The 17,436-nt window shown below is 36.5% G+C and overlaps 1 protein-coding gene across 1 annotated transcript in view; it reads right to left on the bottom strand.

Moving 5' to 3' along the window:
• Positions 1 to 17,436, bottom strand: part of USP6NL (USP6 N-terminal like) — a 129,990-nt gene that overhangs the window by 11,856 nt on the left and 100,698 nt on the right. Inside the window, exons 9-14 of the mRNA XM_010580995.1 lie at positions 15,646 to 15,694; positions 13,654 to 13,774; positions 8,765 to 8,859; positions 5,969 to 6,034; positions 5,781 to 5,880; positions 3,020 to 3,172 (exon numbers count right to left, since the gene is read on the bottom strand). Coding sequence (XP_010579297.1) covers positions 3,020 to 3,172; positions 5,781 to 5,880; positions 5,969 to 6,034; positions 8,765 to 8,859; positions 13,654 to 13,774; positions 15,646 to 15,694 — 584 coding nt within the window. The remainder of the gene's footprint in view (positions 1 to 3,019; positions 3,173 to 5,780; positions 5,881 to 5,968; positions 6,035 to 8,764; positions 8,860 to 13,653; positions 13,775 to 15,645; positions 15,695 to 17,436) is intronic.

Below are 17,436 nucleotides of genomic sequence, written 5' to 3'. Positions count from 1 at the left end.
GAGTGAAGTTGCGTCTGGAAAGAAGGGAGGGGTAGGAGGAAGGTGTTTTAAGATTTGGTTTTATTTCTCATCCTCCTGCTCTGATTTGATTGGTCAAAAAATTAAACTAATCCCCCCAAGTCAAGTCTGTTTTGCCCATGACAGTAACTGGTGAATGATCTCTCCCTGTCCTTATCTTCACCCATGAGCCTTTTGCTATATTTTCTCTCCCCTGTCCAGCTTAGGAGGGGAGTGTTAGAGCCGCTTTGGTGGGCACGTGGCATCCACCCAGGGTCAACCCAGCACACAACACATGAGCAAAGCTGAATGTCCAGAGAATGCTCAGAACCTGTAGAAAAATACTATTGCCTGGAGACAGTGATTAGGAAAGCCAAAATGAACATCAGAGTGGGAAAATAAAAAAAAAAAAAATTAAAAAAAAACCCAGAGGCTCGTCAAATTCTTATGAAGAACAAATGAGGCAACTCAACTACAGATAATAGCAGATAATAGCAGACAAATCAGCTAGATTCCCAAGGATTAGGATGAAGGCATTTTATATTTATCTTGTGAAAGGTTAAGTAATGTTCCCATTTACCCCCGGCAAAAATACACCACACAGAGAGGCCTTCCCAGGCTACTTTGAAATTAAAAAGAAAAAAGCTTAATTCCTCATCCAGCACCAAAATATACTTCACTTTGGCTTTGCTTTTCCTATTTTTATTTTAAACCTTCCTCATTCATGGCAGGGGGATGGGTGCGGGGAGACATGGACAGACAGACGACATTTTATTGTCATTGATGTTGCTTTAGCTATCCAAAAGAACTAACCAATATGGCTCAAAACAATTACTGTCCTGTCAGCTAGCCATACCAGAAGTTACACTTGAGTGTACAAAGTATGAAACCAAACAACTTGCATTGCATTGCCAAACTGTCTCAGAAAGAAGATACATTCACTACCCTTTGCTGTTGGTCTCCACAAGAAGACTCCTTGTGTCTCACTTTCTGTTACTGCATTGCAAGGTAGATGGCTCTTACATCACCTAAAGCCTCCTTCAATTTTCTGTGAAAATCCAGAGCATTCTCAAACAAAATTTCACTTGAAGGCATTTTACATTCTCCCAAAAGAAAAGCCTTAAAACATAAATAAGTTAGGAACAGACTGTTTGCCTTAACGTTTTTTTTTTTTCCATCAAGAAAATTTCCAGTAAATTCTGTATTTTCCACAGAAACTCTCAACATGAGTTACATGCATGTGATTTTCTGGGCTGGAAGATACATTAACTCCATCATGTATCAAACTAGAAAAATCTTTCCCAACTCTTCAGCTACCACAGTTTCAAGTAGAAACTAGAAACTTCTCACTGGTGAGATTTACTTTACTACATCCATGAAAAATCTACCCATCTACAAGCAATTAAAAGTTTTGGGGGATAATCCCATCACCGTTCAAACATAATCATGGAGAACTCTGTATTTAAAAATTAACAGAAAGCACTCTCATGTTCTATCTTCCTTTAACATGATGGAGTGGAACTGATGCTAAAAGACAAACTTCCCCATTGACATATTTGCTTACATCTAGTCACCATGACCAAGCATCAGCTGTGACAAGATATCTGGCAAAGCACACAGCTGAAGAGTAGTGCTGAAAAGAGCAACTTGCTCTGAAGAAAGAATAAGTCAAGACTGAAACCTAGCTTGTGGAAAAAGGATGGGGTGAAGGCAGGATGGGAGAGCTGGGATTAGAAAGGGGAAGCAGCAATGCACGTAGTAACATGGAGAAGAAATGCAGACTCACAGAACACAGTCTGTAGATGAGAAGGACCAAGAAGACTGAGAAGACGAAAAGACAAAAGCAGGAACTAGACTTAGACCTACTGTGGGTGGGAGAAAGCGTACTGGAGAAACGTTATAGAAAGTCAGAAAAAGGGCAAAACACAGGAACAGGGAGCAAGAGAAATGAGAAACTCTGACGAGAAGCCAAGACAATAGGAAACAAATGTACAGAGAATGTTTGTACTCCAGAGGTACAGATCTGCTGAAGAAACAGATGAAACAGGTATCTATTTGTGATGAGTAGTCCTGAAACAGGCCAATACTGCATACAATAAATAAGGTCTACAGAAACAGAAGAATTAAGTTCATTAATGAAAGAGCTTCAGGAAAAAAATATCACAACAATGCTACATAGGCAAGCTTTATTCTGACACTTCTTAACTTCTGAAAGCTAATCATAGCAACTTAATAAATGTATTTTAAGGTAATTTCTGCCATACTTTTAAAATTTTAAAAGACATATTCTTTTTCTCACATACTATTTTACAATTAGCAAGCATAAAGAAAAAGGACTCTGAATAATCACAAGAAAAATTCTAATTAAAGATTGTGGAGGTAGGCACAGAAAAGATAATAGAATCTTAATACAGGAAGAAGAGATCCTGTACACATTTTGTAACTAGTGCCCCACGAAACAACCACCTCCACTCTGCAACCGAAAAGCACAAACACAAAGGCTGAGAAGAAACAAAGAAAACGATTCACTTAAACACCCAGAAGGTCTATCACCTGCAAACAATTAAAAATCTGGATTTGACTAAGAGAAGAAACTATTTGACCTGAAGTTTGTTCCATAGCTAATCGAGCTACAAAACAGACTGGATTCTCAGGCAACAATGTTGCTTGAAATAATTTGAAAACTTGATATTTAATCTCCTATCTTAAAGATTTTATAAATCCAAGTTAATAAAATTATCAAGACACAGGATGTTTTAAAGTGCTTTGCCATTAGCTTACAACCAGTAAACAAAACACCAAAAAAAGAGCAAACTCATGAAATGAAAGGTGTTGATTTTAAACTGTAAAATGTTTTTTTTTGGGGAAAAAAACAACAACAACAAAACAAAAACTAAAACCTACACAGTGATGAATAGATAAATATTTGCACAGTTTTTAATGGCATGAATTAACACTTCAAAAATGGACAATGTGTGAATAGCTCCAAACATCTAAATCTGCATATGTTCAAGTTTCTTACCAGCTACTGGTAAATCCAGCTTTGCCCGTTTCAATTCTGATAGAGAATTTTGGAGCTGGTCTATTACAAAGTCATCTTCATAGAAGAAATCCTTGGCTAAAGACTCCTGCAGAAATTCTACAAGCTCTTCCATTTGTAATTTCATCAGATGCTCTATATAGGAAGAAATTATTATACATTAAAATATCTTGATTATGGACATTGGAAAATGCACTTAAGACATTAGATGCTTTTGTTTTCAAAGTAGAATGAAAAACACTTCTTAATTAAGCAGGTAACAGAATTTTACATCAGAAATCTATAAAATGCATTAAAAATTCACTTGCAAATCAGCATGGAAGTACTTTCTACTTATCATTCTCTACTTAGGACAATGTTTTCCAGGAAGGGGCATCTTCAGAAAACTAACTACAAGTCACCCTCCCTCAGCCTTATGTCCAACAGCTTCAGGTCTTTATTTTTCAGCCTGCATCCTTAGCTTACAAAATACTGCTGTAGATCTGTAAATCATACATCATCTCTCTTATTAAGAGCTTTGAAAAGCAGTAAAACATTTTGAAGATTTGTATTTACAGTATCTTCATTCACAACTGAATTAACTTCCAATGAAATGATGATGGCAGTTCACATTTCAGAACCATTGCTTCAGGCTCTCTGAAAATTCAGGTACTTTTTGCTACTTCAATCAAATTCAGGTCATACTTTGAAAGTCATTTTACAGTTATCAGATTATTTTTCTTTCCCTTTCTACACAGCAGTAAGGCCATGTTTCCCACACAAACCTATGTGGCTCGCAAGTCTGCAACTGTGTAACTATGTAACTTCTTTAAGCATATGTATGCCATCAAAAGTTCCAGAATGTACAATTTCTAAACAGAAACCATAAAAAATGTTTTTGCACTGTAATAAAAATGCTCTTGGCATATATTCCACAATGGCACTTTGACTGGATAGCTATACTATTAATGTTTTTAAGGGTAGACAAGAGACTGGAAAACAAATCAGAGCCGTCTTCTGCCACCTTCTCTACCAGTCCTCCAATCTCTTCTCTGCTGCCATAAGGTACTCTCGGTGTTTTAATCGTGGAAGAAGTTGCTACGTACTTGTCAAGCAAGCAAACCTGCACTCAAGACTTTTTCCTCAGGTCTTCTCATAAAAAGAGTAGTGAATAAAAAAAAATTAAAATAAAAATTCAAGCAAATGTCTATTTGCAAATAAAGAAAAGAAACCAAAATGCTAAGCCTAACAATTTGCCTCTAAATGTTTAGCTTTCTTAAGTACAATAATTAAAAAAGTAACCTTTTTCATTTTTCAAAGCAGTTTATGAACAGACTAATGAATACACCCTAGTGAGACAGTGAGGTAGTATCACCACAGTTCAAGGAGGGTAAACTAGCATGCAAATTAAGACATCAATTCTGCAGGCTCCATGCAGACCTCTGAATTTACATAGAGTTAAACGACTTCACTAAGAAAGCCAAAGTCCCAGAGCAAGACTATCAAACTCGAGCTACAAGGTATCACCCTGAGAAATGTTCAAGCATATTTAGAAGCTAACATCCATCCTCAAAAGCTTTTTGGATCCTTCGGAACTTAAGGTGCTAAACCACTTTGGGGAACCAGACATAAATGCTTTGGGCAATTCTTCTGTTCAAAATCTCAAATCTTACTTTACCCAAAGGCAAGAGATGGAAGAGAAGGCCATCCAGGCAGACTACAGAAATTCTGAATTTTAATTACATTCTTGGACAAACAACAGCATAGAGAGAGACATATGATTCCTCATTGCTGAGTTGTTTGCTGATAAGAGTTTCAGGCACTTAGTGGCATACTCTGGATTCTTTGTGAGCTTTTCAGATTAATTTAAATCCTGTAGGGGCTAACAAGCCATTTCCAAAATGTGGAACTACAATATTTTTTCTCCATTGTTTAATCAGCAATGCAGCTCACCTCATGTTGATGTTTAAAAAAATTTCTTACTGTAATAAATATTTTTGTTTGGCAATCACACTGTATTGGGTCTGGCTGAGATGGAGTTAATTTTCCCCACGGCAGCCCTCATAGTGCTGTGCTCTGTATTGGTAGCTAGAAAGGTGTTGATAACACCCCGGTGTTTTGGCTACTGCTGAGCAGCGCTCGCACAGCATCGAGGCTGTCTCTCCAACATTTTCGCCCCCCTCACCAGTAGGCTGGGGCTGGGCAAGATCTTGGGAGGGGACACAGCCAGGACAGCCGACCCAAACTGGCCAAAGGGATATTCCACACCGCATGGTGGCTGCTCAGCAATAAAAGCTAAGAGGAAGGAGGAGGAGGGAGGGACATTCGTTATTACGACATTTGTCTTCTGGAGAAACCGCTACCTGTATTGGAGCCCTGCTTCCAGGGAAGTGGATGGGAAGTAGAGAATAAATCTTTTGTTTTCCTTTGTTTCCACATGCAGCTTTTGCTTTATTAAACTGCCTTTATCTTGACCCACAAGTTTTTTTCCATCTTCTTTTCTCTCCCCACCCCATCCTGCTGAGGAGGGGAGTGATAGAGCGGCTTGGTGGGCACCTGGCATCCAGCCAGGGTCAGCCCACAACACACACATTAATAAAACAAAGATTTTTGATCTTTTTGTGCATTAGGAAGGAAAAATACCTGTCAGAAATAGCACAAGGCAAATGGGAAACTAAGATTTTCACACAAGGTCAAGCTACACAAAATAAGACCACCACCAGCTGAATCTGTTTAGCATTCAAATGTTTGAGAGATTTCTTACTTCTGTGTAGTTTCAGAATTGTGTAAGACATAGCAGTGAGAATCCGCTCTCCTTCAAGTATGTAGATATCCCATATCCTGAGGCTTAATGTAAAGGGAGTCTGCAATAACATAATCAGGCAACACTGTGAAACAGTTTGTCCCAAGTCACAATTAAAAACAGAAATAGAAAATGAAAAACATACTCACACGATCAAGGAAACACTGGAAAAACCACTTTGTTGTGTAAAAGCTAGTGGACATATCCTGGGAGTCCTGTAAAAACCGCAGTTTAAAAATACTCACAAAAATCAAGTAATGCCTTGCACTGTCCATGAAAAAACATTTTCACCTTGTGGCCAATGTACCCAATACTCACCATAAAGAATTAATTTAACTACATGAAACACTGCTACTTCAATCCAACAAATACAATTTCTGTCTTTTATATTTTTTTGTCATCAGCTTCACCACCCGAAGAAACATGCATTCAGAGATGCAGAGGTATTAACACATCTTGGACCTCCATCTTATTCTTGGGACAGAGGTAGCAGAGGATTAAATCCTCTCTCAAGAAAAAAAAAAAAAGAAAAAGAAAAAAGAAAGATATTCTGGAGCAACCAAAGTTCAGGCACTGAGTCCCTTTAGTCTTTCATTTCTCTATAGCAAGGTTGCCAATTCACATCAAAGGTTGAAAAGATTTTGTGACAAGAATATTTATCTACCAGAAATCAGCCTAAAACAATCAAATTCTTCAAACCCAGGACCTCAGAACAGCACTTAGACTGATAAGGAATTTAATTCCTTAATTAAGGGCCTAATTACCCCTACAGCATAGATGGTCCATCTGGTATGCCACCCCATTCAAAGATGACTAGAGCTTCTTTGCAGTTTCATGGAGCTCTTCAAAGTTCTTTGCACAGTTAGAGGAAAAGCCACAGTAAAAGTTGAAAAGTTAAGAAAATCTGAATTTTGACTTTGGGATAACATCACATTCTATTGCTTGCCACGTTCATCTTTTCCAAAAATTTCCAGTTTACAAACCCTGATTAAGCAATGGACCAAATCTAAAAATTTCAATTATACAAACACTGAATAAACAATGGTCCAAATCCCTCTGGCTTATCTGCAGGCTTTACCTTCATCTTTCAGCGAGTTAAAATGAGCTCATCTTAGTGATACATTCACAGTAAGAAATGAGGAAAAATAATTCGTAATATAATTGAAATAATCTTTGAGATTTTCATTTTGAGAGTCTTTAAAAAAAGCAGACAGAACAAAAACCCACCTTATTTTGAGACTTTTCTAACCTGCATGAATGGCCATCAGCCTACTGAAAGACAGATATAATGGACCATGCCTTTCCCTGATAAAAAACCTGATTGCTATTAAATTTAATGCCACTAAAGTAATTCACACAAAAATAGAATTAAGTTCTGATTTAAAACTGAGAAGAAAAATAAATAATAAATATATATAGAGAGTGAATGTCTTCTGGATCCCTCTAAACAAGTGGCCAAGAACTCCCTCAGAAGGGAGCTATCAAAGCATTTTATTTAAACTAGCTTTTTCAGTTATTAAAGCAACTTACTGCACTTTTCTGAAACTTTCTTTTTCAAGTGACCCAAAGTGGGGGGGGAGATGAGTGACGGGGACGGAAGACAGAAAAAAAGTTCTTGATTATTAAATGCAGTAATAAGAGGTATGTAAGCAATATACAAAATTTAATAACGTGCCAGCCTCAGGTTGTATCACCTCAATCACATATAATTTGGATTTTTGGAAAGTGTAAGGGCCATTTACCATTTACTGTTAAAACCACCCAATCTTCTTGGGATTACTTCGTATTTTGTTCCTAAAATGTGAACCTCAAAAATGAGAATAAGACTGCATACAAGAATCATCTTGCATGTACTGTAAAAACTAAATCTGCAACTTTCATTTCAGAGTCAAGTTAGTTACAGAACTGGTCTTGATTTTTATTTTTTTTTTTAATATGATAAGATCGTCCTGCATGACTAATTTTGACTTGACCTTTTAATAGAAGAGTCATTTTTTTTTCCTAACCAGATCTGCCCATTTCCATGTTATGAGCAGGTCTTACAGCATGTTGTTAAAAAAACACATGAAATTCTATTTTATAATACAACAGGCACACATTAGATGCAATTCATCATTGCCAAGGTGCTCGTCTGCTCCCAAATTGTCTTTTTTTTCTTTTTGTAAGGAGATAAAATACTAAACAGAAAATAATATAGTCCTGGGAAGGTAATGTTTGTAGAGCAGCTATTACTCTTAGATGATGTTGCTGCAGCTGGGCATCATTTACGCTACCTTTTAAGACTTGGAGATGGATTCTGGCAGAATCAATGTGATTGTAAAAGAAAATTCTTGATGACTATTGGAAGGGCATTTTTCTCCCCTTAGAAAAATAATTTGTTCCTTAGAATAAATACAGCCAATATTAGCAAAAAAATAAAGAGCATATTATTACCTATTTAAGAGCATTAGAAGGGACAACACTCAACATTTAGCTTCGTGAAAATACTACTGAGTATGTGCAAATTTTAAAAGGACCGTTAAGTCCTCTTATAAAGGTTATTTTTTAAACAGAGACTAAAACTGGTTGGTTGCAAAGTCACCTCTGTCCAGAGATGAGCCACAAAGCTCTACACACAATAAACTCTTGATAAAATGTTTTAACATCAGCTTGCTATACAGCAGTTTGCTCAAGTCCAGGTAGAAGGACCACATATTTTCCTCAACTCAGAGGTCAAAAGTGAGACAGACACCCAATTTCATTACACTCAGGATCCAATTTTATCATAACTCTGCCAAGGTGCACCATAACTTTGTCTATAATGAAAATAACAGCACTTTTGCCTCTTAGAGCTTTGCATTTTTTTCTGAGGTTTGAGGTATTCTTAACCTAGTGTGTTAACCTGAACTGAAACAAGGTAGCAAGCTGTAAATTACAAATGCTTTTATTGTGATATAAATACTTACCAAATGCTGCTTAAGTTTGGACAAAAATTTTTTCAGTATTTTGTCATGATGTTCTTGAAACCTCAACAGTTTTGGAAAACCAGGAATAAAAAAACCTAAGAAAAGAAGTTGATGATGTAACAGGTGTATGTATAATAAAAATTATATTAAAAAAAGGCATTCAGACCTCTGAGAACATTATCCTTCCGTATGACCACTGGATCTGAAGAGATATTCATAGCATTATTATTATGTCCACATACAGATACGCACATACTCCTGCCCAGATGACTACAGCAAAACATCAATACATTCCTTTAGTGACTATTATTAGTTTAGTAATGGTACATGACAGCAGATCCATCAGTCTTATGTTAGTCTACCCACTATAAGTTCATGGGGAAACCAAATTTATAATTATCCTTTAAAAAACAAAACAAAAACCCCACAACCACACCAACTAAAACTTTTAAAAGCCAAAAAGACATAAATCAGGATTATGCCCAGCAAATTCATGATAGAAGGGCAAAGAGCATAGGCAGCTACTAGAACCATCTGCACTGAAGAAAAGGCCATAAAAAAAGAAGAGGGATATTCTACCAATACAAATATGAATATATACTATAGGTAAGGATTGTGAGCTCATACAACTGAAACTAAGGGCACATTAAAAATCTTGAATAGCTTTAGTGATCATACACTGGAAAAGAAAAGCACTAAGATCCCCTTCCAATTGAGTTATCAGCAAAGTTTAAAAAAAAGGCTCAGAGCAAACATGTAATACTAGCCAAATAACTTGAAATGTAAAGGAAAGCTAGCACAGCTACACAGGAGGAAAAGAAACCATTCAAAGAAGATCCTTCAAAAAGCTGAAGCTGTGTTCAGATCAGAAAAACAGAGATGATCAAACACTGGCAGTAGAAAAATATGAAAAACAAGCCTCCCCCCAAAAAACAAGTTACAAAAGACATTAAAAAAATACTAATAGACCTATTTTCAAACACCTTGGAAACAGAAAGCGTGACAGAGAATTTGTAGGTTCAACAGTTTGTGAAGATTTTTAGAAGTGCTTAGACAAGATAAAGTCAAGACTAAAAACAAGTTAAATTTTTGCATTTAAGATACTGGGAAGGTTCCCAAGTCAGAACCCTAAACAGCTCTAAAAGAACTCAAAGATCAACTAGCTGAAATACCGATTCTGTGAAACCTCTTGCTTAAAATACCAGGAGCCTGGAAAGTGGACGACATGATGTCAGCTTTTCTTAGACTAGTTTTCAGTCCAATATTGGTCCAATATTTAGGCCAATACTCTGAGAGGAAACTGACAGAGACCATAACAAAGAAAGTTGTGGTAAGTGGATGTCCAGATGGATGGAATGCACCAGAGAAGAGTCAACATGGTTTTTACAAAGAGAGGTCATGTCTCTTAAATCTACTGGGCTTCCTGGAAGAAATCAGCAAGCATGTAGGCACAAAGAGCAGTGGATATTGCCTGATTTGACTTACAAAAAGTACTTAATAGAGTCTATCACTGAAGTAGCTTCATGTCTTCAGTCCATCTCCTAAAGCAGCTAATCCAATGAGTTAAAAGATCGTAAAATAAAAAAGACAAAAAAGCTTCACCTATGAAGTTGCATAGGAGTTTGTACTGGGACCTAAGCTATTTGACACGTGCCATGTGTCTGCACTGTGAACAGTCAAGTCCTAGCCATCCTGAAAGAGTACTGGAAAATCTGGAAAAGGCAAGAAGTCAGAAATTATCAAAGCATACAACCACTTCTATGTCAAGAACAGATTAAAACGCTATGGCTGATCAGCCTGCAGCAAAGAAACAACTAAGGGGAAATACCACCAAGTGCCAGCAGTGTACAGGTTATGAATATTCACTGTCTTCTCTAAGGCAAAATCTAGAGGGCATCATCAAGAAACCATTGTGTGACAGAGCCAAAACAAAAATGGAAGAACACAATCCAGAGTCAAACACAATGAATTATTTAAGGAAGAAGAGTCTACTGGAGACTATTAAAGGCAAAACAAATTTCCATCTCAAGAAGCTCATCCAGAAATTCTTTCAGCCTCTAACACATTTACCAGGCGGTGTTGATTCTTGGTTGCCTTATTCTCGACACTTCACTGACCATCTGTTGCTGGTCACTATCAGACACAGGACACTGAGTTAAATAGGTCTAGTACAGCAATCCCATATTCTTAGGATTAAAAAAGGCTACAAAAACCCCTCAACAGTTTTTACTTCTAAACGATAGACAGTATGGAAACTGGAAAAAGTATGAACACAGAACACACGTCACTTCAAAAAAACCAAAAGAATCCCTAAAAAGTCCCAAATCAAAAAGAAAACTCTAGTTACCAAATATGTAATTCGGTACATGGTCACTAAACTGCAAGATTTACTATCTCAATTTCACACAGGTTTAGTATTTCATAGATACAAATGCACATTCTATCATACTTAAATGTCAGGTTGCATATTAGGAAATTTTGCTAATATAGGCGAGGTGTTTGGGTTTTTTTTCTTAATCTAAACAGTGAATGACTACATCAAAGCTAATTAGCCATCATTAACAACATTCAAAGGTGCTTTTTCCATAGGAAGTTCTTTCAATTTATATCTACCAACTCATTATCTTGAATTTTTAAGACTATAAAAACACCAATGGAAAGAGCTTTCAAAAACCTAAACCATTTTCAGGGTCAGATACCTGTATTTTATCATTTAGAGACTTCACATTATCCATACATTACGAAACCTCAAAGGCCAAATTCACCCCTTGATTTCAGGTGGTTTGTGCTAGAAGTTAGTCTGCCTATGTATCTAAGACACATGGGTTGCACCCAAAAAAAGCATTCCAGGTTTCCAGATCACAAGCAGAAGAGAAAAACAGATGAAAACTTTCTCTATGAAGAAGAACAAACAGTTGGCAAACAGTGCTTGAAACTACTTTCCCCAAAGAACACAGAAAAAGTGCAGTTAGATGACACCAGTTAAGTCAGTTTTAAAGTTTCCCTTCCAGAATCTACAGTGATATTTACAGTAATTCTGCACTGTGGCATAAACTCATTTAAAACACATACATTCAAAGAATCATAGGAAATCTAGGTTGGAGGGGACTTCTGGAGATTATCTGGTCCAACTTGCTGAAAGCAGGACCTTAGATTAGGTTGGTAACATTTAACAAATGATAAATTTGGAACATTTGAGTTATAATTAAGGTTTTGTCAGCATATCTATAAATGCAAACTTTCTTAACAGATGTTGCCAAGACAGCTTCAATGTGTGTATAAACCTACGGCATGATGGTTCGTATACCCCGTGGAGGAACTCATCAAACCTTAGGCTAATCAAAGCTCCCTCCTTCCCTCTCTAATCACTCAACAGGTGTGTGCCCTGTAACTCGGGGTGGAAAGAAGGGAAGGAATGAAGGAAGGAGAGAGGGAGGTCTGAATGGGGTATCCAGTAACAGTTATGCAGGCAGTGTGCTGACTCCCATACATACACAAGCACACATCTGCCTGCGTAAGTCCATCACCAGCTACCATACAAACCCTTTTGTTCATCACAGCAAGTTCAAATGATGACTACAAAAATCAGCCTGAGAAATTCATGTTAAGAGTTCTCCATTAGCATGACATTGCAAGGTTAGGATGCTTTCCTGTTTTTTAAAAAAAAAAAAAAAAAAAAGTGACACGGACAAAACACTGAGACATAAAAAACTGGAAAGTTTTAAAATCCTGTTTAACACTGTACAGCATCTTAAAAAGGCAACCATGCCTATGCGAAGCTCCCATGTATCAAAACCAGATCAACTGATTTGGTATATAATGACTTGATTTAGACTTACTCCCCCAAACACCTAAAATTTTCTATGAGCTTTGAGGAGCTCAACATTCTACGCAGTTGTAGTTGCATAGCTCTTGATTATTATTATATTTATAGATTTTTTTTAAGATGCTTTTAGTCTGTGTTATCATTGTGTAAAGCTCCAAGCAAGTCTTTGACTCATAATGAATTCAGAATGTCACTTATGACACCAATCCTCACATGAGATTGTGCTTTTTGGGTATTTTAAAGGCGATAGCTTTGCAGAAGTATAAACAAAAAAATAACCAACTAGCACTTCATCTTGGGGGTGAAGAACATCCAAAAACACTGAAAAGTCAAAAGATATCGCAGTATGAAAAAGTCTTAAGCAGGGAAAAGGAGATAGAGCTTGTTGGAAATTTGCTAAAAAGCCTAAGTTCTAGATAATATTTACTTTTTCAGACTTCCAAGAAAGACAGCTTTTCTGAATCACCACATCACTAACATCTACAAAAGATGTGGGAATTCCTGGAGTTGTTCCATACCAACAGCCATGGAATATGCATAGATCATATTAAATCTGGCATGGAAAGAGAGGACTATCAATAACATAAAAGGAACAAGACTGTGAGAGCAGGAAATACTGTACGTGGCAGAGAAAACCAAAAAACCCAAACTTAATGCCTAGATACAAGTCCATTTTTTACTATAGATTCCTGTCCTGCCAAATGATAGCACAGCCGCAATATTATTTAACACATTCTGGATTAAGTTTCCACTACTATTTTATTGCTATGTAGATCTCTACCTAACCAGCTTTCAATTGGTTACATTCCCTGAGAGATTAAGAGGAAAGGAAACCATCTGATTTTCATTAAGAACTATTTGAAAGGTATCACATATTAAAAAAATTACTTACCATTATGGGTGAGAGCTCAAGTGACATCCAATAGCCCCCCAATATAAAGCTCCCATTATGTCTTATTTTGGCTATACAGACAGAGCAGCATAGTTCCATTTTCAAATAATTTACAACTTAAATAGGGCAGGTTGAAACCTAATACATACTAAGTGACTTGAAACTCCATACCATGCATAGCATGCTTTGGACCAGAGAGAAGTTTCACCAAGGCCCAGAAGGCATCTTCTTCATTCATGTACATAAGGAGTAAAGCTGTGATCTGGCTCATTCCCTGACAGTATCCAACCTCCTGAAAATCAGACAGTGAAAATATTAAAACACTGAAAACAAAAGCCTCATAACTAAGGTTAACCTTAGCAATTAGTTTTTCCTTGAGCTAGTGGAGGAAAGAGGATGCCTGTCCTGATGGCCTAAGTTTGCTAATTACGACACCACCAAGCACACTCAATATTTAAAATATTGATAGATAGAAGGGATGATGCATAACCCTCCAACTGAAAAATAAACTGGAAGTCTTGACTGTCCATTAGAACTCTCTACTGATACACAAAATCCTTGTCAGTACTAATAATTTCAAGTAATGACATCATCTTATTCTCCGAATGGATGTGTTTTCCATTTAGTTGTAATTTGGGGTTTTTTGACGGGACAGGGTCTTGCTTTGTTTCGCTTTACAGTCAGGGCACCATCTGATAAACACAGGAGTTTTCAAGAGTGACCTGTAACTATAAACCTGCTCAAGTTTAGCAGCCCATAGCAAGCAGATGTAATAAACCCAAAGAAAAAAATTTTATTGTTCCAAAACTGGAGTATTTCCGCTGCTATTAATTTTGACTTTTATGGCAGGAACCAACTGTCACTATCATTTAGCTGCTCAGATAACCCCACTGATAAAGTATTTGTAAGGACAATTACTTAATTGTGGAATGACTTTTTTCAGGTTTACAAGTTCTTAGCAGAACTTTGCTCTAGAGATAAAACCAAAGCATAAGAATTGCTATACATTAAGAGGAAAAATGCAACAACATAAGTGCAAAATAAAAACCTCACTGTAGTATTCCCATCATTACACTTTAACAGTTGATTTTAAACAATATTTTTCACGCAACTTAAAAATACTAGTCCAATGTTCTATAGGAGATGTATGAAGGTCCTTCCAGAGTTTTACTTCTCAGTGTGTCAAGTCTGCTTACAAAGAAAAGCTTTGTAACATAAAACATAACAAGTGAAAGACAACAAATTCCAGCAATGTCAGTTCTTTTATAAGCCAACAATTATGAGGAAAAAGAAACTGAAACAGGACAGAAACCTTTAACAGAAAGGTTAAATTTCCTAGAACTTTGAAAAATGAAACAAAGTGGTATTTAATTAGGCTAACTGCTTAATTTCACTTTCTTCTTCTTAACTTTACATACTTTTACATTGAATTCTAGGGAGCTGCTGATGGATATAAAATGAAAGATGTACAAAAAAATGGCCAAAATGGGCACAAGGAATGAGGGATAGTGCATTAAAACCACAGTTAAATGCGGGCATGATAGCATTTCTGTTTCTTCTATTTTTAGCACGCAGCCAAAAGACATTACAAAATACATAAGTTTCTAACCCCTATGATATAGTCTGGAAACCCCACTCTAACTAATCCTCATCCAGAACTGCAGCCAAGACCGAGGGCTTAAGTAAAGATGACGCAACCTTTAAAACCATTTTCCATTTGGCATGGAAAGAGAGAACTACCAATAGCATAATACTCCAGGTTATAAAATATGCCTGTTTACTCCAACATGCACCTTCCTGCAGTGTGTTTTCCTTCCCATCATTCAAACAAATGGGAGGCATATTAATATAACAGGGGGAAAATATCAGTAGTATAAAACTCCAGCACAGCACAAATTCATTATTCTTATTAGACATAATACTTGGTTTTAGTCAAACTGTATGCACAGTTCAGTCTTTCCAATAAGATACTCATAATCAAGATGCTTTATTTTAACTGCAGCTCAAAACATGTCAACAAACAATTTATTTCGATGTACTTCCAAAGGTCTCTGAAATATTTGGTTTGGTTTGTTTTAGGAAGAAAGAAGATACAGAATTGAAGTTATTATCTTATGGCATGTTCAGAGAAACCATATTTAAGTGTGAAGGTATACAACTTACCGTATTATATATGGAATATGCAGCTAAAACATGGAATAAAGATTGTTGCCTGGAGAAATAAGAGTAGAAAAGGAAAATACTATAATATTGTCTTTTGTAAAAACAGAAAAACCTAAAAGTAGTGAACTATATTTTGGAAACCTGTTTCCCCAATTTGCCTTGTCTAGCACTAAGAACAGGATAGACCACACTTTACAATGATATGCACTTCTGATTTCAGACCAACATTATATTTAGCACTTTTCTGATGTTTTACATGTTGAAAGATTTCAGAAAAATACCTATAATACTTTGAGAAGGCAATGGTGTCAGATCATAATTTTTACAGACACGTAAAGTCAAACATAGGATGGGTACATTTAAAAAACTGATTTATTCTAAATGCCAAACTTTAAACACCCCAGACCTGATTTCTGTGCTTGTGGAACACTAACAGCTGTTACTAATTTCAAACAGAGATGTAGAAGAGTTGAAATACACAAAGCAGCCACAAAGGTGTCTTATTCTTGGCACCCAAATTAAAGGCTGCTTTAGTGTTTGCTACTGTCAAACTGAAGAAAAACAATACCAACTCTGATTCGGCATCCTATGCTCAGTCCTCCAGAGTGTACTGATCTCCATGTAGTTCAGAGTTAGACTTAAAAAGAGCTTTGTATAGGTCCTTTGCTTTCTGCAAAAACAGTCTAACTTGTGAAGGTACTAAGACAAAAAAAAAAACAAAAAACAAAAAACAAAAAACAACAACACACCCCAAAAACCAGCCAAAACAAAATTCTGCTCTTCTCAAACTGGGATATCAAAGTAATGATAGAGAGCTCTCATAATGAATTTTTAAACTCACACCTACTTTTTGTGATCTGTTGGGGAGAGAATTTGGAAACCTGAAACCCTACTTTCATCTACAACTAAAATTGCTAAAATTTAAACTGCTGAGTTTCACATACTGTCCTTTTTCTGTCCAGTAAAATTCTCTCTATCACTAATCAAATGTATAGAAATAGATATTACCAGGTTAAAAAAGAAAGCATAAGCAAAAAGTTGCGTATTTTCTATCAGAAAGAGGATGCATACTTGGAGAATTTTACCATTACATCTAGATTATGACATTTTTGCTTGCCCTCTTGCAGAACTGAAGCTTAGCCATTCTTCAGCAGCCAAAGTAAAGTGTAACCTAAAGTACTAGATACTAAGCTGGAGTCTTATTTTACAAGGATGAACTAAAAGGACCCAAATGTATACAGGAACCTTCTATATCTTCAGCTGACCATATGAAACTGAGCATAAGAGCTCAATCTCATTCATAGTAAGATACATAAAATGATGGTAGTTTTAGTACTATTTACACTAGATCATACCAGTAAAGACATGTGAAAGAATGAACCCTCAAAGACATACAGTCTACTTAAAAGTCAAACAAGCTATTGATTTACCCAGGGGACTTTATTTTATTGCTATGTGAAATGATTTCTGAATTTTTCATCAAGGCATCACTGGAAATGCATAATATATGTACAGTAATTCCAAGATCTATTCCAAGTGTGAAATTGCTTTATGCAGCCAAAGGCTTTCCTGTGAAGTCTGAGGGCATGCTCACAACACAGCTACAGGGACTGGAGCTGGCTCTGCTTGTGTTAACCCCAAACTGACGAGGTAGCGAGCTTCTGGTAACATCTAAAATGTATGCATAAAAACTAACTGGGGCCCAGAAACAACACAGTCATTTTTGTATGGCACTGTGTCAGTACTACTGAGAAGCGAGGCACGTCAGCTCAAGTACAGATAACACTGCAC

This window comes from Haliaeetus leucocephalus, unplaced genomic scaffold (genome assembly GCF_000737465.1).
Source record: "Haliaeetus leucocephalus isolate CR32 unplaced genomic scaffold, Haliaeetus_leucocephalus-4.0 Scaffold751, whole genome shotgun sequence".
Classification (NCBI taxonomy): domain Eukaryota; kingdom Metazoa; phylum Chordata; class Aves; order Accipitriformes; family Accipitridae; genus Haliaeetus; species Haliaeetus leucocephalus.
The sequence above is the reverse complement of the archived record's forward strand: the minus strand, read 5'-3'. Positions and strand labels throughout refer to the sequence as shown.